Source organism: Plectropomus leopardus, chromosome 14 (genome assembly GCF_026936395.1).
Source record: "Plectropomus leopardus strain MGB_pleo_1.0 chromosome 14, ASM2693639v1, whole genome shotgun sequence".
NCBI classification, from domain to species: Eukaryota; Metazoa; Chordata; class Actinopteri; order Perciformes; family Serranidae; genus Plectropomus; species Plectropomus leopardus.
The window spans coordinates 32209884-32236749 of NC_142189.1; the positions used below are offsets into that span (position 1 = coordinate 32209884).

The 26866-nt window shown below is 37.3% G+C and overlaps 1 protein-coding gene across 2 annotated transcripts in view; it reads left to right on the forward strand.

Moving 5' to 3' along the window:
- rragd (ras-related GTP binding D) overlaps positions 1-17209 on the forward strand; it is a 46501-nt gene extending 29292 nt beyond the window's left edge. The window contains exons 6-7 of one of the 2 annotated variants that reach the window (XM_088087600.1): positions 4212-4360; positions 5536-8940. In XM_088087600.1, the coding sequence (XP_087943726.1) occupies positions 4212-4360; positions 5536-5573 (187 nt within the window). In that variant the 3' untranslated portion in view covers positions 5574-8940. Of the gene's footprint in view, positions 1-4211; positions 4361-5535; positions 8941-13953 lie in introns of those variants that run through there. The other variant, XM_042501177.2, reaches the window with a different exon arrangement.
- The last annotated feature ends 9657 nt before the right edge of the window (positions 17210-26866 follow it).

The window sequence follows — 26866 nt, forward strand, 5'->3', positions numbered from 1 at the left end:
ACAGATGGCTGCCGTCATTATCATGACAAAACAGCTGGGATATTATCCTTAATTAGAGGCTTTAGTAAAGGGAGTCTTTTTTTTCTCACCTCATTTAATTAATGAACTCCTCTTGTGAGAAACCTGGCATGCTCCGCACTTGGAAAGCTCAAATGTGGATAAACATGGTCCTTGGCCAAGTCTTTTGTTAGTGAAATGCAATATTTATTTTTTCTCTTTGACAACAATGATGAATTTACATTTTACTAAACTCTCATTAGCTATGCATGTTTCTCGTCTTTGGCTGTCTCCAATCTGTGGAGCACTGCACCCATTCTCAGCCCACATATGTCATCATGTTTAAGCCCATGGCTATGAAAACATGAGATTAAGCACGAGAGCTTTTTATATACTCAGATAATTGCATTATTTATTTTAGATAATTACATTTAATCCTGCATCTGTTTCATAGAAATGGTTGTTATCATATTTATGCTGTATGATCCGTTTGTTGGCAGCAATGCCTCCAGGAAGAGATATGAGCCATTCATTATTAATTGAAGTTTGGCTTGCTGCTGTCTGTTTGCCTTTTCAGAGATTGCTGCCTGATGTTAAAAATAATTCCTTGTGAAACTGTTACAGCTACTTAGATACAATTTGTGAAATGTGTTCCATTTCCCCAAACTGTTAACATAAGGTGCCAACTCTGAGAGTGTAACTGCAAAACAAACCAATCTGCAAAACAGTCAACTAAATGCTGAAACTGAAAATGACTCACAAACACTTACCGGAAAGCCATCACATCCTGTTAGAAAGTATTTCACTGCTGGAAAGATGGCCTTTTCATGAAACTAGGTCTATGAAAAAGAACATGCAAAAACTTTTGTAAGTGGTGCTACATGACCAGAGAAAATAGAGAAAAATGACTGTGGCCTTCGGTTTTGTTCAAGAGGTAGAAAACATACAACTACTAGAATGCACTGCTCCATACCAGACCAATAAACACTCCCGCTGGTGGGTGACGTAATACAAATTTATCTGTTTGCCGGCAGGTGATGAATGATCTTGTATTACAGTAAAACAGTAAGCTAAAACGTGTTTCTGAAAACATTTCAGATGTGAAATATGCAATGCAGCAATTGATCTCAGTTTCTCAGCCACAGTGTTCTTTACCCAGCTAGCAGGAAACATTCCCACAACATTGGCTTACGTTACCTACAGGTTGCAATAATAAAGTTTGTACATAAGTTTTCATGACTGTTCTTAGTGTTAGATTAACATACTAAATCAAATGAAAGGAAATAAGACATTCAGACAATTTTATGATGTGCAACTTTTTAATCTTATAGAGCTCTTAGCAACATATACACACAAACACATTCATAACTCAGGTGATTGTGATCTGCATGATTAAGAGGAAATATGCTTTCAGGTTGGAACATAGAACGGACAACGCATCTTCCCCTCTATAAAAAAAAAAAAAGGAAGCCAAATTATCCTGGATATGGCTGCTGCCATCTTGCGGAGGTGACATCATTTGGAGCCAGAATCTGTGCAATGGCAAGAATCAAGTTCCTGCACATGCACCTGTGTGACCAATTGCAAGCTGCACCATTGAAGGCAGGCACACACAGCTGTAAATCATGACATAAATATTGCATAAAACGTTTAATTAAAACGAAGCAATAGTAAAGTGAACCCTTGAACATACTGTTCCACCTAAAATTAGAAAAATCATCTTTGGAAAAAAACTTACATGATGTATATGACGTATATTCCAAGTTGTTAGGCTGGCTCATGTCCCATCTGCTAAATTGAAGGGGCGGGGTTTAGGAACTATACCGCAGCCAGTCACCAGGGGATGATCCAGATGTTTTGGCTGCACTTTTTGGGCAGCTGTCATGTTGTTCTTCTATGGCTCTATCCGATTGGACCGATAATTTGATCTAATAATACTAAGCCCATTCTCAAGAATATGAGCTGAACGAGGATGTCTGATACCTCCACATGGGGGGCAGAGCAAGCCTCCATGAAAAGAAATTAGAAACATCAAGATCCATCTGTTTAAGGGCGAGAGAAATTTACTGGAGACAGTTATAAGGCCAAAAAGATTTCAGAGAAGAATTCATTACTTAGGACGACCTGCCCAAAGCTGAGGTTAACACTAGACAGTGTCCTACCGGGGCATTCCAGCAAGGTCTGTGAGCATCTACATAGTTTTTTATCAAACAAGTATTGGCTATACTACCACAGAAATGTGGATTTCTAATGTCTGCCCTGTATCATTGCTTGGTCACTTTTGATTAAAAGCTTGCAGTATTGCAAGATCATCAGTTTCCTAGGTCCCATATAGCAGAGCATGTAAAATGATGCAATGAATATGAAAAATGGGATGATACAGGGGTGCAAAGCATCACATGTGCAACAAAAGACTGGGAAAATAAGTACGGGTTACACATGGGCTGTGTCACTTGAGAACAGGCAGACAGAACCTGTCGCTTGCATGTGACAGGTCATTGTCAGGTTAAAACGCTGTCAGTAAAAACCGTCTGCCTGCATGAATCAGGTTTCTGATTCAGATTATGTCTCAAGTTTTGTTGCTTCATACAAAGAAGAAGATTTAAAATGAATTGGACGTAAACAGAGCAGATGTTATCAGGTCCTGTCTGTTCCACAGCAGAAAACAGAACTTCACACTTGCAAATGAAGCTGTCTTATCAGAGCACTGACCCAGTTTTACAAGTTGTGTTCTGTGGGAGTTTTTCCTCATCCTGAGCTGAGGGCCTAATGCTGAGTTTTCACATTCAATCAGCAGGGCGGTTGATGAAAGGGCCATACTAATAAACTCTATTTGGTTGTTTGGGGTTCTGTGGCGGCTGATGATACAGTGGGCCTTTGTATGTATCCTGTAAAATGAAAAGTCCCATGTGGCTCAAAAAGAGAAGGAAGCCCAAATACAAAAGAAAAAAAAAGAAAAAAAGAAGACAAAATTATTATTCATCGTGGGAATGAAGAAAACAAAGTTTTCTTTTATTTGTTCACTTCCTTTGTGAAAACGGATTATGAGAGAAAAGCAAGAAAGAACAGCATGTCCTCTTTGTCCAGTGTTCAGTTTCTTTAGGTCCTGCTGCTCAGCGTGTTGTTTGAATTCTAAGGCTCCTATCTGTCCTCAGACTTCTCCAATCACTGCTTCCGCATTGCTCGTCTTGAAATGAATGTGGTTGAATACTAAAATCAGAGGTCTGTGTGCTTCTATGTTGTAATAGCACAGCCAGGGGAAAATTCACGAAAAACGGATTGCGGCTGCTGATAACATCATGAATTGTGCATCACTTACAAGTGCCATCCGCCCCGTCTCAAGGTCCGATTAAAAGAAAACGAAAAAGAAAATATTGCACTTAGGATTTCACAGCACAAATGCGTCCATTAAGTTTTGCTGCTCAGTGTAATTTTCCCCTTTTTTTTTTATCCAGTTATCCATGCGGCAAAGTATAAATGATGCTTTTGCGCCAAGAACACAGTAGGTAGGACACTTACAAAAAGCAATGTTTTTTTTTTACATGGTGAGCAAGAGGATTTTAATTGACAAGGTGCAGAGGCATACCTCAAAAGCAAGAAATTTAAATTAGACAGCGAGACAAAAAGACACACATGCACACGCACACACAAACTATTTCTCTGAGGATGAAATAATACTAGTTCTATCTAACCTAAGGTATAGCACTACACATCACCAATCCCAGCTGTGGAGACACTGATACAGTTGTCTCTTTGTAAGACATTATTATTGATTTATCTATTTTTATACCATGCTTTTATACTGTGTTTGTGTATGTATCTATTGAATGCAATGTTTTGTCTTTTTTATCTGAGTCTGGAATAAAGAATTGAATTTATTATTATTATTATTATTATTATTATTATTATTATTATTATTATTATTATTAATGTTATTGTTGTTGTATTTGTTTATGTATTCATTTATTTGTTCATATTTTTGTTGATGTCCACTCGTATATTCAGTTTGTATAAAATAATGTTGACATAGTTTGCAGGTGTTAGTTTATCTGTGTGGGTTTATTGTCCACAAAAGCTGTCATCCTTTTGTGAATATGACCATGAGTGTTTCCTGAAACACTCAAACAGAGTCACTATTGTATATCAGATGATACATTGTTTTTTTTTCTCTTTGGATTTGAGTGAAGTATGTTTTTCTGTCTCCTCTCCTTAAGTTTGATGGACAGTGAAGCGGGTTTACCCTATGACAAGGAGTCCATGGCCATCATCCACCTGAACAACACTACAGTCATGTACCTGAAGGAGGTCACCAAATTCCTCGCCATGGTCTGCTTTGTCCGCAAGGAAAGCTTTGAGAGAAAAGGTCAGTCTATTTACAGTCAATAAGTACTTTTTAATGCACCTTAGAAACTAGCAGTGTGATATAACAGTGGCTAAGCCAAAAGTACAGTGAAAAGGTATTTGTACTGGATTGTGAGATTGCCCAGGGTTATGCCCAAAGTATATTTTGACAAAAGAACAATCCACCTTATTTCAAAAAATGTTTATTTATTAATTCTTTGGTAATCTATTGACAATATGGACAGAAAAGCGGGACATTTTCAATTTTGTCACAAAATATCAAACTATGTTTTTCCTGCAGAACTCCCATTAGGATCTTGAGTTGGTGGTTTTAGCCTGACCCTAACAAATATTGTTCCAGTCATCCTTAGATATCTTTAGGCTCGATTCTCTCCCCAATTTTGGTTTGACCTTGACAGTGGAATCATGTGAAAAATGACAAAAACTTCTGTTTAAAAAAGTTTCTTATATGAAAGACTTCAAAGATACGTGCTTGTGTGTATAAAAACTTTAAGGTAGACTTGAACTATGACTTCAAGGTGCATTTCAGTAAGCAAGCAACATCCAAAACTTAGACTTTTTATAACATGTTCAGCACGTGGAAGATGACAGTGTTGAGAAAGTGGAAAAACACCTGAGATTAAATCAGTACACATGCATCAAGTTTTCAGCCAGTTGTTGAATTCAGCAGCATGGCGCCATGTTTTGTTCTAATAACAAAGCTGTTGTGAATTTTCTCTATTTCATAACAGCTGAAACAAATCCAAAAAGTCAAAGAACAGTCCAATGAAAACAGGCACAGGGAAGCTATCATGAGGGAATAATTTTCAAACACTTGCTACAAGAGACAAAGACAAACTGGCACAGAGGGAAGGGAGCACACAACTTATATACACAAGAGGAGAGGAAGATAACAAGACGCAGGTGAAAGCCATCACGGCAGGGCAGGTAATCACACAGGAGGGAAACCTGACAAGATGTGTAAACCTGAAATGATAGGAGACAGAGATTAACAAAATAAGACTAAAACAGGAAATGGACAAAATGAAGAAATTAAAAAGAAACAGACATAGAAGCATGACAATTTCTCTTTGAGTAGTCAGTTGTGAGACTGACCTCTTTTCTCTGTGTCCATATAGGATGAATCAGATTTCGAGTAAGAATAATTTCTCTTTCTGCTTTGTTGATTTTCTGTAGGGACAGCCTCAAGAGTCTCTCAAGCAAACTGGGGCTAATGTTGTTGTGTTAGTTTGTAGTTTGCAATGTTTGTTCAGTTAGTTTCTAATAACAAATCTAAGTTATACAGATGCAAAAGTGAGAATCAGACTTGTATGGGATTAGGAAAACAGGAGAATTCTTTGGGTTGAGATTTAAAATTCAGATCTAAAGCTAAAGGAGAGTGGTCTGAGTCTTGCCAAACACAAACAAATCCCATTTTCCTTTATTTTGTAGAAAGAAAATTGTAGAAGCAATCTTTCTTTCAGTGCTAGATTATGGTGATGTGATTTATCGACATGCATCAGCTTCCACTCGTGCACCCCTAAACGCTGTCTGCCACTCAGCCCTTAGATTTATAACTGGAGACAGTTCTGGCACTCATCATTATTTTCTCTATCGAAGAATGGGTTGGCCTTCTCTTTCCATTAGGAGAGAACAGCTTCTGTTTTTATTTCTGTATAAAACAGCTCTTTCAAAAATTGCCCTCATATCTGACATCACTTATTGGCTGGAGAGCTGGAACACATAACATACATTCACAGGACTGGCTAATTCTGCAGGTTCCTAGAACAAACACTGGTTTGGAGAAAGCCTTTAGATTCTTTGCAGCCGAACATAGAACGAAGTGCAGTACACCTTGAAGCTTTAACTTGTATTAATATACTAATTTTTGTATTATATTGCTATATTATTATTTCTGATTTTTTAAATTATTTTTTATTATTTTATTTAGAATGATTTTTTTACATTTTAAATTGTTTGTTTTATGTCTTTACAATGCACTCCGGTCATCTCAATGGGACCTATCCAGTTAAAGAAAGTACTCTATTATTTTTGCTTTATTATAATTTCTGATTATTTAAAAAAATTATAATTTTATATGCAATGATTTTTTTTTTCTTTCCTTTTTTTTACATTTTAAACTGTTTGTTTGATGTCTTTGTTGTGAACTCTGGTCTCTTGAAAATTAGATTTTAATCTCAATGGGATTTATCCAAATAAATAAAGGTTTATAAAAAATATAATTAAGTAGAGATCACTTAGGGAAGAATAATTTTATCTATGACAAAAATAATCTCTACTAGAATGAGACCATGAACATACACTAAAAAGAGGAACTGCTTATCTTTAGGATCTATTTGTTTAACTCTTTGTTCTGTGTATTGCACTACGTGTTTGTACCTTATCTTGCATCCTGTTTTGCACGTTATGTTGAGTCTGAGTGTTGCTTCACCCCAACTGAAAGTTGCATCATTCATCCCTCGTTTTGCACCGGGGACCAGGAGAAACACATTGTTTCCTCCATGAACTGTAGCATGCTGTACACAGATCGATGACAAAAAAGTTTAAACTCTCATTGTATATTTTGTTGCCAGCTTTCGACTGTATTTTATTTAGATCAAGTTGTCGTACCATTGCTTGTGTTTAGAGATATTTTAAACTTTAAAACTTAAAGGATCTGTCAAAAACATGTTTATGTTTCTTACAGCAGGGAAATATACGTTTGGTTTTGCTACTAAAAGTGTTGTCGTGGCACTTGCATAAACATTTTTAATGAAACCAAGTGCTATTGAATGCCTCTCTTTTTGTTTCTGTTGCATTAGAATGAAGTGGTTAATAGAAAATATTACATGCTGCCCAAATCTAATACTGCTTTTGATCACCTTGCACATAACAGCAGTTTGACAAACATAATGTATAATGTATGCACATGCTTCCACACATTAACACATAACCAAATAACAGCTGATTTTAATAGAAATTGCTGATCAGGCGCAGTTGATTCTGATTTTTGTATCAAGATAGCAGGAAGAGAAGATCCAAGTGACTCTTTCCTTGGGCTCATTATTGGGCAGGGCTCTACACTAACTTTTCCACTTGTAGCAGTGGTGCTGCCCACTTTCTAAGTTGGTTGCACCAGCACATTTCATTGCATCTTTTCTTTTTGTGGTGTAGCATGGTATCAATCAGTGACCTTATATCCCGATTATTAGTTTTTATTAAGTTGTGCACCCTAGTTTTTCATTGATGTATAGATTGGCAGTGACTTGAGGCTCAGAATTTACACAATATTTCTATCTGAATAGAAATTTCTCTGCCCTTAATACTACCTTCATAAATAAGATTATCCTGTGTTATTGAGTTTTCAAAGAAAACAACAAATTAAACATCAAACAGCCTAACATCCTGTGTGGTATCATGGTCCATCAGTTCTGGGTCCTCAACACTGATCGTACAGAGGTCCTCCACAGCATCAGTATGCAGACTTTCCCTGACTTGATTGTGGTCTGTGATGAGAGGCCTCTTTTGCAGGCTGTTGCAGATTGTGGGATGATCTTGATGTGGATTTCCTGCAAAAAAACGATAATACAGATTATACCAAGAAGTTCTCTCAATAGAGCATTCACCTTGCTCCTGAGCAGCCATTTAAGTGGATAAGAGCAGCAAAGTTGAACTGCTCCACTGATGTAAGTGACAGCTCCACAGTCTATCTGTTGCACAGTTTACAAGATATTTTTGTTGAAGCTGGTCTTGGAGGTCTGTTTTCAGCTGAGGATAAAGCAAAAAATAAAGACAGAAAAAAATCACAAACTGGACCAATATTTTAAAAGTGATGCTTTTATTTTGTTTGTTTGTCGTGAGGACATCACATTCACAGTTAACACTAGAGTGTATGTGTGTCAAATAAATTAAATCCCCTCAGAGCAAATTTTTAATTATTATTGAATTTATCATTTATCATTATCAAATTAGACACACACACACTCCTAGTGCATGGGCATGTTCAACCTTAATATTTCCATCTATGATATCAGACGGTCTTCTGTTGTCAATGACACAGGCAAAGACAATCTCACATTATTTGGGCGAGAAGTCAAAGGCACCATCTACCATAAATGATAGGTAGAATAGGCTGGATTCACACTCAACCAGTTCTATCACACCAGTGTGATCTGGGATTTCAGTTTTGTGAACAGGAGTTCCTTTTTGCTATGTTAAAGGCAGTGTTGAACTTGATGATCATTTCTAACTCACCCGGTGACAGATTGCTCTCATCTAATCGTTAAAAAGATGTCTGAGGGGTTCACTGTTTGGGTTATGTTTCTGCCTCTGCAGGTCTTGTGTTTCTTGCAGTCATTGTGCAACTACATAGTTTGAAGCTTAAACTGTGTTGACCTGTTATCAAGTTTAGAGCTGCCAACAATAAATCAATGTGTGGAAAACAGTGCAAACACTGCATAGACAGCTGAATGTAACAATTTAAGTTTACATCAGAAAGTTTTTTTTTTTAAACTCACTCTATTCTACTTGTACACTTTAGTAAGTAAGAAAAGTTTATTTAATGATGCAACTTTAACATACAGCTTCTTTTACACAGCAAGGTCACAGAGTTCTTCCCTGCAATTTATATATATTTTCAAATGAGTTATTTCTTCTTTACATTTGTTAATAGCCAATTTTCTGTACGGTACATTATGCTACTGAAATAAATGTCAGAAAGACTGACTGATATGAGATGTGTACTGTTTTTAGAAATATGCTGCACGATAAACAGTCTCTGAAAGTGTCTGATTCAACTTCTTCCCATCATTAAGTTTAAATCTTAATATTGAATCACAACACTTGTAGAATCACCATATTTAAAAATGTAATACATACTGAATCTGCACCCAAGTATCGTAATAGTATCAAATTGGAAACTAAGCATATCATCTCAGGTCTAGTGCTTACCCTGGCCAGCTACCAACACATACTCACACCAAGTCATCACATGTTGCTGCTCTGCGGTGGACTTTTGTGTCTACATATTATGCTGTAGGTATCTTTCTGCATCTTTACACTCTAAGATGCTGCTGATGTCAACACAAGCACATGGTGGGATTAGACTTTTTGGTGTTTAGTTTGTTGGACCCATCCACTGCCCCATCTGCCCGCCCTATAGGCGCCCCCACACTCCTAATATTACATCATCACTGTGGGCGCAACCGCTTCATACCTCTACCGCCATGTTCAAAACCCTTCCCTCACCAGCCTTCCACTCATTGAAATAACTTGAGGCAGCAAGTTACTATGCAGCTTTGTTAAAGCCCTTTTAGCCTTGCCAGTGTGTTCTCTCAGGAGTCATTTTGACATGTCTTCCTGTGGTTACTGATACTCTCCTGTTGCTACTGGCTGCCCTTTTGTCTTTAGACCATTTCCTGACTGAAGTGTGATACTTGCGATTAAGGTGTTCTTTAAACTACAAGTACTGCTGGAGTTTTGACCTCTGAAGCATGAAACCTGTACCGCAATAGTCTGGTGGGTCCATGATGAGGAGAACCTCATCAAACAAGAGCTTCAGCAACGAGCATCCTAAATCAACTCAAGTACATCCAGATCTCTGCTCCTCGTGTGCTCACCCATTCCCGCTCCTGTGATCACATCACCCCTGTCCCCCAGAACCTCCACTGGCTCCCTGTTCCTCACCCAAAAGCTGAGACGAAAGCTTTTAAATATGGTATAAGCAAAAAGTGGCATTTATCTTGTGAGACTCAGCGTTGTTTGACTGCAACAGAAGCAACCTACTGACCCTGACGGTATTTCTACACATGCAACTGAGCTGCTGTAGATCACTAATACTGGTATTACAGTTCATATCTGTGAATCATGATAGTCTCTTTGGCCTCAGTGTAACTTTAGACAGTCCAGCTGGTGGCTACAGCTTTAGGTTATGAACTTGTTAGCGGCTGGACACTAATGTTAGTGAAAGCAATGATACCAAGCAAAGGAATCACTGTTTGTAACTTTCCTGCAGTTTGACCTTTTTTTTTCAAATGTGTATCCTCAGGGCGTAACTGTCAAGTAAATAAAGACACACACAATACAGCAGAAACACACACATACTAGTGTGGATCGTAGAACAGAGAAGGACTTTCATGTAACAACAAAGCCAGCTGAGCTTTGCTGAAAAGTCCCCCCCCCCCAAAAAAAAACAAAGTAAGAAAGAGCAATTCCACACATCTAACCTAGTACTGTTGTTATTTAACTGGCTCAACACTCACATAATCCCCTTTCTCAGCAAAATGTGTTCATGTATGAAGGTTTTTTAAACATGGGTAAACTTGCTAAAAATAGGTCATATACTCCCCTCCCATTGCCAGTAGAGCAGAGCTGTGTACACGACAGCAGATAAGTATGCCTCTCTGAGTGTGTTTTTGTTGTGTGTGTGTGTGTGTGTGTGTGTGTGTGTCTCCTTTTTATATATCTCTTACTTATTCAGTCTCGCATTCAAATTTCAAACTCAGTGCAGACTAATGGACTGCTGTTTGAGCAATGCTTTGGCGGGCCATAGTTTGTGGTGGTGCGTCATTGTATCTCGCTGGGTAAAGGGCTAAAATGAACATATTTTTGTGTTGTGTTTCCATAAATGCTGAGTCAATTGACCTGAGTGTGAATGCCGATTGTACACTTTCTACTGTTAGTCAGGGTAAGGAGATTTTTTTGTGCAGTGGGAAACAGGCTTTATTCTCTCTTATTATGATGTAGCTGTTACTCCAACATTGATCCAGCCTGTTAGCCAACAGTGGAGTCTACAGCTGCATTAGCTGTACAACTTGCTAATGCTAACTTCAATAGGCTAACTTTAACATAAACTGTTAAACAACACAAAAAGGCAAAACTATAGATTCCAAGCACATCAAACCTTTGGTCAGAGGGGGCAACAGAATACAAAAACTTAATCAAAGGGAGGCTTTTTGGTTACATCAGCTAGATGCTTGCAGTTATCCTGGTCTTAATGAAGATACTGATTTTTCATGTTTCCTGTAATTTTCTGTTGGACATCTGGTTGCTTTATGAATGTATGGTCAATGTGATATGTGTATGTATATGTATGTATATGTATGTGTGTGTGTGTGTGTGTGTGTGTGTGTGTGTGTATGTATATGTGTGTGTGTGTGTGTGTATATATGTGTGTGTGTGTGTGCATATATGGTTTTTGTATGTGTATGTGTGTTTATATATATACATGTATATGCATATTTCCTCATATATCTTGTCATCTTATGCTTTATGTGCCTTGATAATGTGTGTATAGTGGTACTCAGTGACTGACAATGGAAGTTTGGGGTTTTTTTGCCCCTGAGATCATCTCCTGTTCAGCTTCACATCTGAGGAAGACTGTTTCTGTGAAGTCAGGGTAGCACATACCATAAGCTGTTTACAATCTTGGCAGAGTGATTCAGACACTGTTTATGCCTTTAACTTTATTACTTATTTTGTTTTTGTTTATTGTATAACTGCATTTTGTGATTTGTCCCTACACAGTGATAAAATATAAGCTTGAAAATAGATTCTTAACATCTCTTGATCTTACATCTTGTGTAGCTTACTAAGCCGGTATTTCAAATGTTATTAATGTTATTATTAATTTCAAATTTCATTTTTATTTTATCAACAATATAGTTTCTAATTAAATGTAAACTAAAGGTTATTTTACACTATTGAGCTTTGTTTTCTCCCTCTAATGACAAAAGATCAGTACACTCACACAGTTCAGACAAATGTGCACTCACTCTTTTTCTCAAACTAACCTCATGGTCATTCAGCACAGCATCTCCAATCTTGCTAAAAATTCTGAAATCCTCTCATTGCATGGCAAAAATATCATCTGTACAATATGTTAAAGGTGTACTCTAGCTATTTAATTTTGCGTTTTGATAAAGTTTGGGGACAAGAGACAGACTTCAGAAACTTTTGACACCCGTCAGAATGAACTAAAATACTAAAATACTTTTAGTCCCAATGGTCAAGGTTTATATTTCCCAAAATGCAACCATTTGCATTTTTCAGGTTTTCAAGTAAGGGGTGAGCAATTATTTGTTTAAATTAAATGTTTTTATATTGTAATATTGTAAGTCTGTTGTGTCTTGTTGCATGTTCTTCCTGTGTCACTGTGGGTTTTCGGCAGGTTCTCTGGCTTCCTCTCACAGTCCAGAGACATTCAGGTTATGTTCACTGGGGACTCTAAATTTCCTGCAGGTGTTTCATGTGTCAGCTCTGTGACAGTCTGGCAACCTGTCCAGGAAGTACCCCACCTCTCGCCCAATGACAGCTGGGATAGGCTCCAGCCCCCCCACAACCCTGAATAGGATATGCAGTTATGGAAGGCGTCATTTTCAAGTAGTGAGAGGATTGTTATTATAACCTGCATAACTAATAATATACTATGTGAATAAAGGCAGTGTTTTAGTAACTCCAAGGAGTTGAAAGTTTAAGATGACAATTTCAGCAATAATGGCACTAATTTTCTCCTTTGTTGGAAAATAATGTTAAATCTATGAGCTGGTCAAATAACACAAGACTAAGAGCTGCTGAAGACAGCTACGCCGAGCAGTTTTGGGAGGCTATATTCAGGCATAGCAAAGCCAATTTCTACACATCTTTGTATAGCATGTTATCATGTTAATATTTGTCAATAACAAAACACAAGCTGTCATTTGTTTTTCTGGTATTTGGTATTGGATGAATAAAAATATTGACCTGAAAAGTCAGAGGAACTCCAAATCACATTACCATCACATTGGGGAACATGAATGTGTATCGTTAACTGTTCAGATATTTCAGTCTGGACCAAAGTAGTTAACTAATTGGCCATACCTACAGCCAGACTCTTGGTTATTGTTTTGTTGCTTTCTGCATGCCAGAGTCTGGGCATGTCCACTCAGTCAAAGATGGTTTTGTGGAAAAAGAAACACTCAGTAAGCTTGTTGGCTGGCAGTTAACAGTTGTGAAACACAATAACAGCTGCCAAAGAGAGAGAGATGATTGCTTGCTCTCTAAGCTATGATAGCATAGGCCAGAAACTTGTGTCAGGTGCTCATGGAAAACCAGAACCAACAGGATTAACTAGAAGGAAATCCAGGTGCTCCAAAAACATGAAAAATGAGGGGGAATTACATTAAAAACCCTTTATTAAAGTGGCTAGTGCCGGTTCTGTCTCACTTATCATCTGACGCCGTTCATGCGCATTGCATGTGGACACAGTAGGGGGGCTTATTTTCTGAATTGTTTGTATGGACAAAGACATGTATTAGATTTGCACTTCATAGACTTTGGAGTATGTTGTGGATGTTTGTTTATTTTATTTTATTTTACATTTTATTTAATTTTTTTTGCTTCATTTTGTTTTGTGTGTTTTTGTTTTATTGACTATTTTTTTGTCAGATTTATTTGAATTAAAATTTTTGTCCAGTGCTTAAGATAGAGTTTTCTTGATGTTTTCAGCCCAAACCAATTGTGTGTGTAGTGATGACAGATTATGATGATGATGATTATGTTTGGACCTGTTGTGAGTTGAAAAAGTAATAAAAAAAAAAGAATATAATAATGTCACGGTCCTCTCTGTGTCCCTTACAGGACTGATTGACTACAATTTTCACTGTTTCAAGAAAGCCATCCAGGAGGTTTTCGATGTCCGGGTAAAGGTCCAACAGAATCGTAAACTTCTCAGTCAGAGGAGGTGGAGCAAACTGACCATGACCAATGGAGCGCTCAGCAACCCCCACTGAGGACTGATGACGTCACATCAAAGAGCCAAATGTCCCTGCACTGCACCCTGACAAACCCAGGAGACTCCGTCCTCATTCACAAAAACAGATTTTTGTCTTGCGGCTGGGAATAAGTCAGTTTGTTCAGTCCACACTGTCTCCAACATCCATCGTCTCTGTCCTCAGAAGCAGTCGACTGCAGCAGCAGGGAGAACAAACTGTCCTGTTCAGGCTGATTAAGCAGTAAGAACAACATATAAACAGCAGATTTGTGTGATTTAAATGGCTTCTTGTAGACTTGACAAAACATACCACAATTCATAGAGTGCATAAAAACTGCACACTTCCTGTAATGACACTTGTGACACTCTGAATGTTTTATTCAATTGTCTTTGACAGTCGAGTGGCAGATGCGAAAAACGCTTTGTGTACTTCAGTGAAGATACTCACAACAAGATTTTAACCATTGATTGAAACAGTATTTATTTTGTTTGGTGGTGTTTAACCTGCTCATGTGACAAATCTGAGCAAGCTTGAGCTAACAATCCCCCCCGGCAGAGCCTGAGATGCACAGCACTGATTGAACATGAAGACACATTAGAAATGCTAAAATTTCATGTGTGACTACATGCTAATACAGGCTGAGGCTGTGGAGTTGAATCTTGGGAAACAGGCCGTATGAAGTCTGAATGAATGCCAAATGGTTATGACCAACATGTTCTCTGTCCAAACTCATCACATGGTACCACTCTGTTAGTGACCTTTGGTGTCTATGATGTTTTAGGTATCCTTCTTCGGCAGCTGGGATCAGGGATGCTGTTACAGTGATGCCAACAAATCCACTATGTGCAAAGCAGCTTGGTCCTTCTTTTTACTCAACAGCACAGTGACAACAGTTGGGATTAGGCAAGGAAGTCACAGATGGTTAAGTTTAGGCAAAGAGGCACATGGTAAAGTGTAGGAAAAACCTCACACATCCACAGGGGAAGTGAACTCCAGACTCCTCTCATGCTCCGTATATGATGTGGTTACTGGCAGCGTTATTACTTGACGCTATCCTTCAAGCGTTTCAGGCACACGTGACCTGTTCCTTCCAACTGCGTCCTCACATGTCATCGCCCATGTGCATTGTATGTGAACGCATTCTGCCGTCCAGCCACCCGCAGGTGCGCAATAACAGCACCACCGGTTCTGTCCGATCGTGTTCTCATCTGACGCCGTCCAGTCACTTTACATTTGGACGTGGAAGGTGGCTTTTGGCGTCACACTTGTACGCCAAAAGCATTGACAGAGTGGCACTATCTGATGAGTTCAGAGTAAGAATGACTGTCTGTTGACATGTTTGGATAGTATATGTAACATATGACTCCATAAGACTCCACGAATCACCATATAGACACCAAAACACCCCTGAGTCTCTGTGGATATCACTGCCTGAGGCGCCGGACATTATCAGAGGAGCACACTGTTTCAGCAGTTGTTTTTTTTGTTGTTTGTTTTTTTTAATCTGTATAGCTTTTTTTTTCTCTTTTCTGTCCACTTCTGTTTTCATCAATTTCAGAGGCATTATGAGCAGTTTACACCTCCAATTATACACTGTAGTAAACAGTGTCAAGTTGCTTCAGTTAATTAGGACTGGAGTTATTTTTCTGAGGTGATTTTAACATTACCTGCACTCCTCAGCGATTTATACTCTGTTTGGAGTGAGCATGTGGGTAAAAGGCCCACCCCAGTAATTAATTACAGCCAAAATTACCTGCTGCTTTTCCGCTAACATCTCCGGGATTCCTGTAATTGAAATCTCGTCCGTAACCACTTCGTTGCATTTTAAAGTCGATCTCTCTGTATTTGGTTTTTTTTCCAGGTGGATTTATACTCAGCTCAGTGTTAAATTTGTTTGTTTTTTTTGTGGGAAAATGGAGGAACTGTTTAGGTCGGTATTTCCTTTGGAGCCCTGTTTATTAAAGCCAATATATGCTAACATATTTGAAAATTAAAAGTACCATTCAAGCTTTGCTGAATTAGCTTTCGTAAAACTTGAATCAAAAGAAAGAGCCCCGGTTAGATGCTGGGAATGATTTTCATTGAGGCTGAAAAGCAATTAGTTTTGATATTAGTTCTTTGGATGTATAAAACCCCTTAAAGCCCACTGGCTGGAAAATTCTATTATTTAACAATTTGACAGTATTTTGCATCAATGCTGAGCAAGAGTTTGTGCAAAAGGAATGAAAGGCCTGTCCAGTCCTGATGCCATGTTTTTGTCCATGACAGTCCTCTCAGTAAGTGCCCTCGCGCTCTTTATATTACATCATCACCAGCAGCTGTATGTCATGACATGTTTACTGCGCACATGGCAAAAAACAAAGAAAACAATGCAGTGCCATCCCATCATGTGCATTTGTTAACATCACAGTAACAGCATCCTGGAGCGTAAACAGCTGACACAGCAGGATACCTAAAATATCATAGGTAGACGTGGGAGGTCATTGACAGAGCGGCACCATGCGATGAATTGGGATGAGAACGTGTTGGGGAAGGAATGCAACAGCTGGTTTGCAATCCAGTTCAATTTTAATTAAAAAACCCTCAATATATCCCTGAGGGGTAATTCCTGAACATAACAAACATATTATGATGATGAAAATTTTCGGGTTACGTGTTGTTAAGCTTCTGTAAGTCAAAATTGTGTGATCTGTTTGTTCAAATGTGTTTTATTGTTGTTTATCACATTATTTATTAAATTTTTCTACTTCGGGTTGACATACATGGTTTTATATGATTTATATGATATTTTTTCATTCTTATAACATTATCCTTTTATTTCAAAGACAGAGAAGGTCTGTCATGTGATTTAGCACAGCTGCTCGGGGGTCCAGTTCTATGTTTAAACAAACAAATCAGGCCCACAGTCTGTGTATTAGAAGCCCCAATGTACATTTAACAATAACTACTACTTAGTGTCATTTGTATATGTTGTACAGTAACTAAGTAAACTTTGCAGGGTTATCACTGAACAAAATGAAATGTAATATGATTTTAATGCAGCCGCCATCAGTTCATACAGACTGAGTGTGAAACAATATCTGCAAGAATGTTCCTGCCTTGGGGTCTGGATCCCCCACAGGTCTCAGAATATCGTTTTTTTTTTTTTTTTCATCACAAAAAAAGTACAAAACAAAATAACAAAAAGCCAGACTGGACATGCAGCTATGCAGCTATTTTCCACCTGATGATGTCATTTTTACCATATTTGGCATATGGAGAAAACACATGCTGTTTTCACGAGGTGCACTATCACAGTCAATGCAGCTGCAAATCATTGATATAGACTGTCATTATCCAAAGAAACCATCTACTTTGCATGAAGTATATTCAAAAAAATACAAAGGGTTAAAATTCTTAAACTAAAAAATTTAATTAAAAAATCCATGCTATTTTCAATAGATTGACTGTCACAATCAATGTTGAAAATCATTTACATATCCCAGGCTGTGATCATATAATTAAATAAATGATTACTTTGAAAAACGAAATTAAATCTAAAAACAAACATGACAAAAATCTGACATTCTCAAAATTAATGAAAATGTTATATTCATGATTAGGGCTGATACTGGTTAAAAAAAAACTTATCTCAATAAACGTACAAAACAACATTAATGTATGAAATGTTTTAATGCATTATTTTGAAAAGTGCATTTTGTGCACAGAGTGTTACGAGTGTGTATAATATTTTAATAGGCCCTAAGGGTTAATAAAGACAGCCTCAGCAGGAGCCTCCTGGACGTTTTTACAGCAGACTGTTTGCTGTTTGAGCAGTGAAATGGACAAGGATTTGCCACGTGTTATGTCTGACAGATATAGGTCATAAACTTGATGCGGCCCTTGCTTTCTTTATTTCACCTTGTGATGCAGAGCGGGTTGACGAGAGCTGTGTGTGAAGGCGAAGCCCTCCATTCACCTGTCAGTCCCTGCTTCATCAGACAGCTGTGACGACCAGCTGCAGGAAGGAGCCCAGTGAGTGAATTTGTAGATGCAGTCAGGTTTGATTCACGCAGTCTGTGTCAGGGAATCAAGGACACAGTAGGCAGGTTTCCATTAACCCTCAAGTTACGCATATTGAAATTGCAAATACAAAATACGGGAGAGGAAAGTTTTGTAACATCGCAAAAGAAGTCGCATTACATCACTCAATGGAAATACAGTCATCTCGCAATTGTGTTTTATCAACATTTTGAAAATATCGTTTAAGTTTTGTGCAAACTGTAATAGAAACCTAGCTAGTGAGAAGCTCTGAGGAAATGCTTTGTCAAAAATTATGAAAATATGCACATTTTCACCTTAGCAACTTTTTCAAGTCACATCCTTTTTTTTTCTTTTTTGGTGCTAATTTTCAGGTCATTTTCTTTTTTTTTTTTTTTCAGCCACCAGCTGATTCTATCAACATGACAGACAAACCAAAGAATTGGTCCCAAAATAAAAGACAACAAATTCCAGACTTTCATGCAGGAGCCCAGTGTTTGCTTCCTGTCTGAATGTGATGTGTTTTTCTACACCTGACCATGTGCCCATCTGTGCCTGCATGTGCATCTATTGATGTCTTGGTGTTGGTTGCCATGTGCTTTTCATGCCTGAATATAACCAAAGGCTAAATTAAAAAAAAAAAATTAAAAGTGCAGCGTAATTCCCCCATGAGCCTGTGACCTCACGGTAGCAGCAGCCTGGAAAGTAAATTGCACATGCAGAAGGATACCTAGAGCATAATATGTAGACGCAGAAGTCCACTGCATTGTGGCACATTGTTCACACAGACTTTTTACAAACAAGAGAAGTAAACATGGAGTTATACTGACTGACAGGTAACTCTCTGGCAGTTTTGGTGATTGTCATCCTGCATCATTAGGATCAAAGTGGAGATATCAAATCCCAGCAACAGACAAGTTTATGCAGCACTTTAACACTTTTCCTGCCATTGATAAGACATTGCAGAAATCTGTGGGGGGGCGCTGGATGTTGTACAATTACAAAAACATTTCTGTATCCAAAAACAAACGAACAAGATGATCTAAGATAACGGGAGGAGAAAACTGCTAATGTGCCAATTTTATCGCTATTTGCCGGCTTTTCAGAGCGTCTCAGCGACATTAATTTCAAAAAGCAACATTTAGCAGTTTATTACTATTATTATTAATATTCTGTGTGTGTGAGAGACGGGCTGACAGGCAGGACAAGAGGAGAGGCTGCTCGCAGTGTGAGTTCAGTTGTAGTGAGTTTCCAGCCTGGTTATTTTGAAAGAATAAATTTATATCTGAATATATGATTCCTGCCAACTCCCAAAAAGCAGAACAATGTTTAAATCTGCAGTTTGTAATGAAGCTGTTGGTGAGGGACTGTTCTGTAGCTATGGTGCTTCCTGATATTTTGGGGAATGTTCCACTCTAAAGTTCCACTATAAGTCAAACAGAATAGAATTTTTGGTATTGTTTGTACTATTCAAGTTGACATAAGAAAATAAAAAGTACAAAAAGTAAACATGAAATTGATTTTGCTCTTGAAAATGACTTTCTTTGAAAAAAATAAAATTTTCTCTTTTTGTCTGAAATGTTTTTTTGTTCATGAAAAAAATCATGTGTTGGTAAAAAAGAAATGAAAAACAAAGCTAGCTTTTGAATATATACATGTATGTTCTTTTATATCACAAAGAGCTAACCAAGAAATAACGGATCAAAGATTATAAGATCATAAGCATTACTAGTATTATGAGAGAGCAAATCATCAGCATGTAATTTGGCTTTTATGACAGTGAGAGTGCTGACACACACGTTTTAATGGACTTAATGAACTGACAGAGTGGCCTGCAGAGAGCTGGATACAAGCACAGCAGTTTGAACAGCCTTTGACAAACTAATCAGGGAAAATGCCCCTGCTGACGTTACCATGCTAATTGGATGAATAAATAGGTATGGAAATTGTGCTTAAATCCCATAACTGCTATGGGGAACTGTAACTACACCATTAAATTGTATTAATTTAATCTATACAAATGTGAACAGTATATGACCAACAAGACTCCTTAAGTCATTACCTCTACTAAACTGTCTGCATCTCTCCAACTTTTTTTCTTTTTCTTTTTTTTGGCAGATATATTGGTTACTTATGTCTTTTAATATATATTTTAATTTTTAATTGAAAAATTTATTTGTAATGTGTTGTAAACCAAAAAAAAAAACAAACTATTTGAAAATGGCTGGGGAAAAAATAAAGTATAAAAGGAAAAAAGAATCCCGTATCTGCTATCATAAAATCCTGTTTGTTTGTTTGGTTATACACAACAAATGCAGCAGAGTGTGAGAGACATTTACAGATGGGTCTTCATCTGTTTCACTGTTTCTCTTTTTTGTTGTTTTAAATCCCCTGTTTTTCTCTCTTAATTTTAAGTATAATGCTAACTCTGTTGTTTATGCTTTTTGTGTGATTGTATTGAAGCATCATTACCACCATTGTTGACTGGATGCTTTTTTCTTGCTCTGTCTATTTCCTGTCTTGTTTTAGACATTTTCTTTGTGCTAAAGTGAGAGAAAAAACTAATTAGATTCAGCAGCGACACGCTGTGTTAAATATGTGTTTACTTGTCTCTGTTGTTAACTGTGCTGTTGGTGCTTGTGTTGTTTTGTTTGCTCGTTGCACAAGCTGTTGATTCAGGTTTGCATCAGTGCCGTTCAGCAAGCTGAATTGAAATGAAGTGGAAACCAAACCCAGAGGACACAAACTGGAAATCTGAGGTAGAAACTCCACAAAACATATCTGCAGTCACTGAGCAGCACTGACAAACCTGTAGGGAGGAAAGTGAGTTCAATACAAAATCAACAAAGTGCTCAAATCAGATTATACAGACTCACTACCTTAAAGTAGTAGTAGTAAATGAAAAGTCAGTTACTATCTACTCACCCTCATGCTGATGGAACGTATGGTGAAGTTTTATAGTCCACAAAACACATGACGGAGGTTAACGGGGAAAAGGCGTTATATCATGGGAAAAACGGCAGTGGGCAACTTGGTGAGAAATGTTCTACCACTTGCAAGAAAGTAGAGGATTTAAAAATAGAATTTTTAAAAAAAATGGGGAAAAAGTCTTGGAAAAAAGAAGAAGAGCTCAGGAAAACTATATTTAGAATTATTGTAATGACATATTTAAAATGATTTTACAGAAATATTGTAATGTTTCCTCTTTTTTTTCTTTTTTTACAAATTTTCAGATAATATTCTTGTCAGTTTTTGGGCCCTTTTTTTTGCTCGTCGCCTTATTCCCATGTTTTTGGAAGAAATCAAGCCAATTTGCTCAGGTTTCAAAGGGTTAATAAAGGATTTTTAACAACAATCAAAGCACCTCAGACGCATGCTTGGAACACCGACCTGTTCCATGGACTTTCACACTGAGTAAGCTGGATCATTTTTTTTTACAATGCTACATCTCGTGTCATGAGCATTCCCAGCTGGCAATCTTTGGTTCTAAAAACACTATGAGAATGGTACAATGCAACCAATGCAATGGTTTAGTCATGTTTTCAGCTGCAGCTTTCTTTTAGTTCCCAGAATGGTCTTAAAGGTAGGGTAAAATTCTCTATAAACATAAAAAAATGTTGTTTTTTGTTTTTGTTTTTGTTAATATATCACATTACATTACATTTGCATTTCAAAAATGTTGCATAATCTCAGGCCCCAATAACATATTCTGAATGTCATTTTGTAAATGTTCTTCCTTTGTTCTCCTGTAACATTGTGGGAATGTTATATTAAAGAAAATTCTATGATCTGTACACCTCTCAACGTCAATACAACATCCTCAGAATGTTGAACTCATAACGTTACATCAGTCAGCATTGAACCTTATAGAGACATTATTTTTAATGATAAATATCCTTAAAACATTCTTTGAACAGTAGATTAAAAAGTTTTCTTTAAAGTATTGTTGTAACTTGTAGGTAACGTTAGCCAATGTTGTGGGAGTGTTTCCTGCTGGCTTGGTCACTCACTAAGGTTATGGAAAAATGCTGGTTCAATACTGACGGTTTAAAGAAAGCAAAGAGCAGATTGTGGCGGCACAGTCAGACGCAGGAAGTCTTCAGGGAGCAATAACAACACCTTCACTTCTGCACCTAACTAATAAAGCAGTGACAGGTGAGATCAGAGATGTGATGAGCTCCTAACATGACATGACGGGCATCAGGAATAAACAAACTAACTTTTACAGATAAAGACGAGTTCATTGGCTCACAGCAGATTTCACACATGGCCGTCACAGCGCTCCTTAATTAGACTGTGGAGCTGAAACCCCTCATTAGAGTCATCTGATAGTAATGAACTGACACTGCAGGTACATCCACAACATGAGGACCAGACTGGCGCTCAGTGACAGGCTGTCAGAGCATAATTCACTGCATGATAAAACTGTCCTCAATCACAAACCAAAATGCTGTAGACAAACACTTAACCTCATGTCAGTCACGTTTTCTATGCAAATGTATTTAGTGGCTGACACAAATCACTTACCATTATAACCAAAATATACCTCTGTTACAAACCTTGTATATCTCTTAAATGCCAACTGTCGTGCAGCTTTAAGCTTTATGTTATAATCCTCTTGATTTTTATATTAAGCCCCATTGTGATGCTATTTATAACTAATGTAGCCTTTCAGTGTATTTGCTTTTGTAAAACTGAATTGTCATTGGCTGAGTCTGTGTCTCCTGTGCAGGACTGAACTCACATCCCCACTCACAAGGGAGTGATGTATTCACATACTAAAGGTGATGAAAAGTTCAGCACAGTTTTAGGTTTGGGGTTGCATTTCAGCTGTTTTGATGAAACTTTGTTTAGGTTACAAATGCAATTTATTAAGAACATGGCAGTGTTTATTACCTGTTATTACCTGACACTGTCCTTCAGCATTGCAGATGCACGGAACTGGTTCCGTCCAGGGGGCGCATCGTTCCAACATGCTCTGGGCAGCTGGCCAATCACAAAAGAGTGGGCATTTCAGTGGGGGGGCAATTGCAGCTGCAATTGCAGCTGATCCAGAACGCTGCTGCTCGAGCCCTTACTAAGACCAAGAGAGCGGACCACATCACTCCAGTTCTGAGGTCTCTACACTGGCTCCCTGTCTCTCAGAGAATAGACTTTAAAATTCTCTTGCTAGCATATAAAGCACTGAATGGTTTAGGCCCAAAATACATCAAAGACCTTCTAGTCCAGTATGAACCATCAAGACCACTCAGGTCATCTGGTGCAGGTCTGCTCTGTGTTCCAAAAGTCAGAACTAAACATGGAGAATCAGCATTCAGTTTCTATGCTCCGTATATCTGGAACAAACTACCAGAAAATATCAGGTCTGCTGAGAGTCTGAGTTCTTTTAAGTCAAGGTTAAAGACTCACCTGTTCACCGCTGCCTTTGACTAAAATTAAAATTTTATATTTTACTTCGAAACTCTGCACTGCAACTCTTATTTCAATATATGTGTTTTTATATTTTTGGGTTTTATCTGTTGTTTTCCCACTTGCTTTTTTTTAATCACCTTTTACATGCTTCTTTTATAATGTTTTAAATGTGTTTCCTTTCCCCCTGTTGTTGTATTTCAATGTTCTGTGTGAAGCACCTTGAATTGCCTTGTTGCTGAAACGTGCTATACAAATAAACTTGCCTTGCCTTGCCTTGCCTTGAGTGTGTGTGAGGGCCAGACTTCAGGGCTGCTTCAGGTCTAACTAGGTGTTTTTGGACCATAAAAGCATGATAGTTTATATAAATTGACCACTAAAATTAAAATATTAAATTGTTAAAGGGGCATGATAGGGCCACTTTGTCACAAATCATAATTAGCCTGGGAGGGCATTACAACATGTAATACCTAGAATGCTTAGAACGTAATATAAGCGGTAAAACTGGAGTAAAATGCTTTTCCACCACTACATGCTGTTTGCTGTTGTTTTTTTATTCTGCTTCTTTTTTTTGTGTGAAATTTTTGTGCTGCTGTCTTGACCAGGACTCCCTAAGAAAAGAGATTCTTAATCTCAATGGGACTATTCTTGGTTAATTAAAGGTTAAGTAAAAAAAATAAAAGTGCAAAGAAAGGCAGTGGAATGCAAGTATACATTTTATTTAGGACATGTTGTGGCTTAAAGTGAATTGTTGAAATTATGTTTTACTAGTTTCTAGTTTTTTTGTCCCTTGCTTTTAGGATTTTCAGCACTTTAGTCAACTACTGTTGTTTTAATATATAAAATATTTATATATTTATATATAATATAAAATATAAAATATAATATAATATAAAATTTATATATTTAATATATATATATAAAATTGACATTGACAAACTATAAAAAAAAAAAACTTAAGTAAAGAACAGATACTCCCCAAAAATACTTAAACATTGTCAGAAAGTATTATTACTTGACTGACAAAACTGATTTTCCTTAGAACATCACTATTTAAAACTGAACTAAAAGTCTAACGTATCTATGCTCTGTTCAAAGCCAGACTCAGATACTAATACAAGGGTCTTTAGTAAAAACACGTGTGTTTAGAGAGGTATTTGGATTATACTGCACAAGTTGCATGACAGCTTGCAAACTGATGTTTTTATATAGTTTTGTATTTTGTGATCCCAAATCAATCAGTAAATCAATATGTATACATTCTTCCATGTAGACGTGCCAGATGAACCAAATTTACTCACATGCAAGAAACTATATATGAACAGATTTTCTCTTATTTTTGCTCGTATCCAGGATTTGTTTGTCTTTTGCAGTACCCGGATTTTGGGGATTCACCTATGGTTTCTTATTTTTACTTTTCTCTTAGGTAAGCTACATTTTTTACGAATGGTCCAGAGCACTTGTACCGAGATAACACAAAAACATATTGTTTTCACAAAATAGATTTTATAATTGAGGAATGTTAAAAAATGCATGAATATCATTTCATCAAAATGAGATACTGATTAATAGTAATTATAATGACTGGATGATTAAAATTTCAGGGTTAAAGAAAATACTGCTATACTTCGTGCATTGATCCCAGTTACTGTAATTTTAGTTACTGTGCATCTGCTATACAAATTGGAGGAACTTGCTTGAGTATTTTAATCTCATGCTACTTCCCACTTCTACTCAACCACACTTTAGAGGGAAATATTGTACTTTTTACTCCACTACTACATTAAATAACTACTTTACAAATGAAGATTTTTGCTCACAAACCATGTTATGAAAGTATAATTGCAGCTGAAATAATTAGTTGATTGATCAGAAAATAAGCTGGCAACTATTGTATAATTGTGTTTATCATTTTTCATGCAAAAAAACACCCAAAACATTTCAGGATTCCTTCTCCTTTAAACTGTATGCATGAGAACTCACTGCTTTTCCTTTGAATTATTTTGATTCAATACATTTCTTTCTTCATGTGTACTTTTGCTTTTCATATTTCAATACATTTATCTGAGATCACAGAAACTTTAAGTTTATTTAACAGTAGACCTACGTCAATGTCACTAATGCAGAAGTTCTTCTTCCTCTTATAGCCTTTTTGGTGTCACCTCTCCAATCTTGGTTATGTGCCAGAGTTTTTGCACACGACACAAACCTTGTCCTTATTTAGTGTTTAGGGGGCGTTACCTGTGCTAATAGGTGACTTATGATCAAGAGGAATTAATCACTGAGCACACCTGGTCAGAGCAGATTTGGATGGTTGGGAGTGTTTGGTGCAACTGGAGTTGACTTCTTTTATATTTTCTCTCACCAGATAATAAAGTGAAAATATGAGAGATATTTAAATGAACGTTTCTGCATGAGGCCCAGTAATATACAAATGGTCATTTTTGAGAGAAGTAGTTCCTTAAACTGTTGAAGCATATCCCCAAGATGTTTCTGCAACCAACCAATAGGGGGCTATAGAGTTCCCAAAGAAGAGTGTGGCCTGGTGCAGATTTGGTCTTACATGAATGAGTCTGATTATCATAAAAACCTGCTGGTTATTAAAGGTCTTGATCCTACTCAGTGTTCAACTTCTCACAGTCCATGCTGTTCTTAATCCTAGAATCACAATTTGCTATATTGTTTCAATGGTTTTGTATGTTCAGTAATTTCTCAGCTCATTCAAAAACATATAGTACTAAAAAAAAAACATAATAAAATAACCAAAAACTGGAGCTGCATTTTTTTTTTTGTTTATTTGTCTTGCACCTTCTTGCCTGTGTATCTGTTCAAATATCTGCATGTGCTTGTGTGTGCATGTGTGTGTGTGTGTGTGCACATGTGCAGGCATGTCTCCTCCTTGCCAGGTCAGTGGATTGCGTAACAGCTGCTGGTGGCTGTCGTCTGCACTACAATGTGTTACATAAGACAATTTGATGTTCAGAGTTATAATCCGGCCTGTGCTGCCTGAGCGCTCCCCATCTGGGATTTCCAGGCTGTCCTCATCCAGAGCCATGCGCTCACCTCCCCTCAGAGCTGTTTCATACACACATACACACACACACACACACAATACACCACATAGCCTTCTGTTTAAAGACAGGTCAGAATGCCCCGTTCGACCAACACAGTGACTAGATATTTTTGAACCCCTGATCTTTTCTTCAGAATACACACTATCAAAGAATCCACACTCTATTTTGCCATGAATTAACTGAGCACATTTTATGCTCTCAGGAAGATGAGTAATCCAAGAAGGATACATTTTAAAATTGTAGACCTGGTTTTAGCAAAGCTCAATAAACATGGAA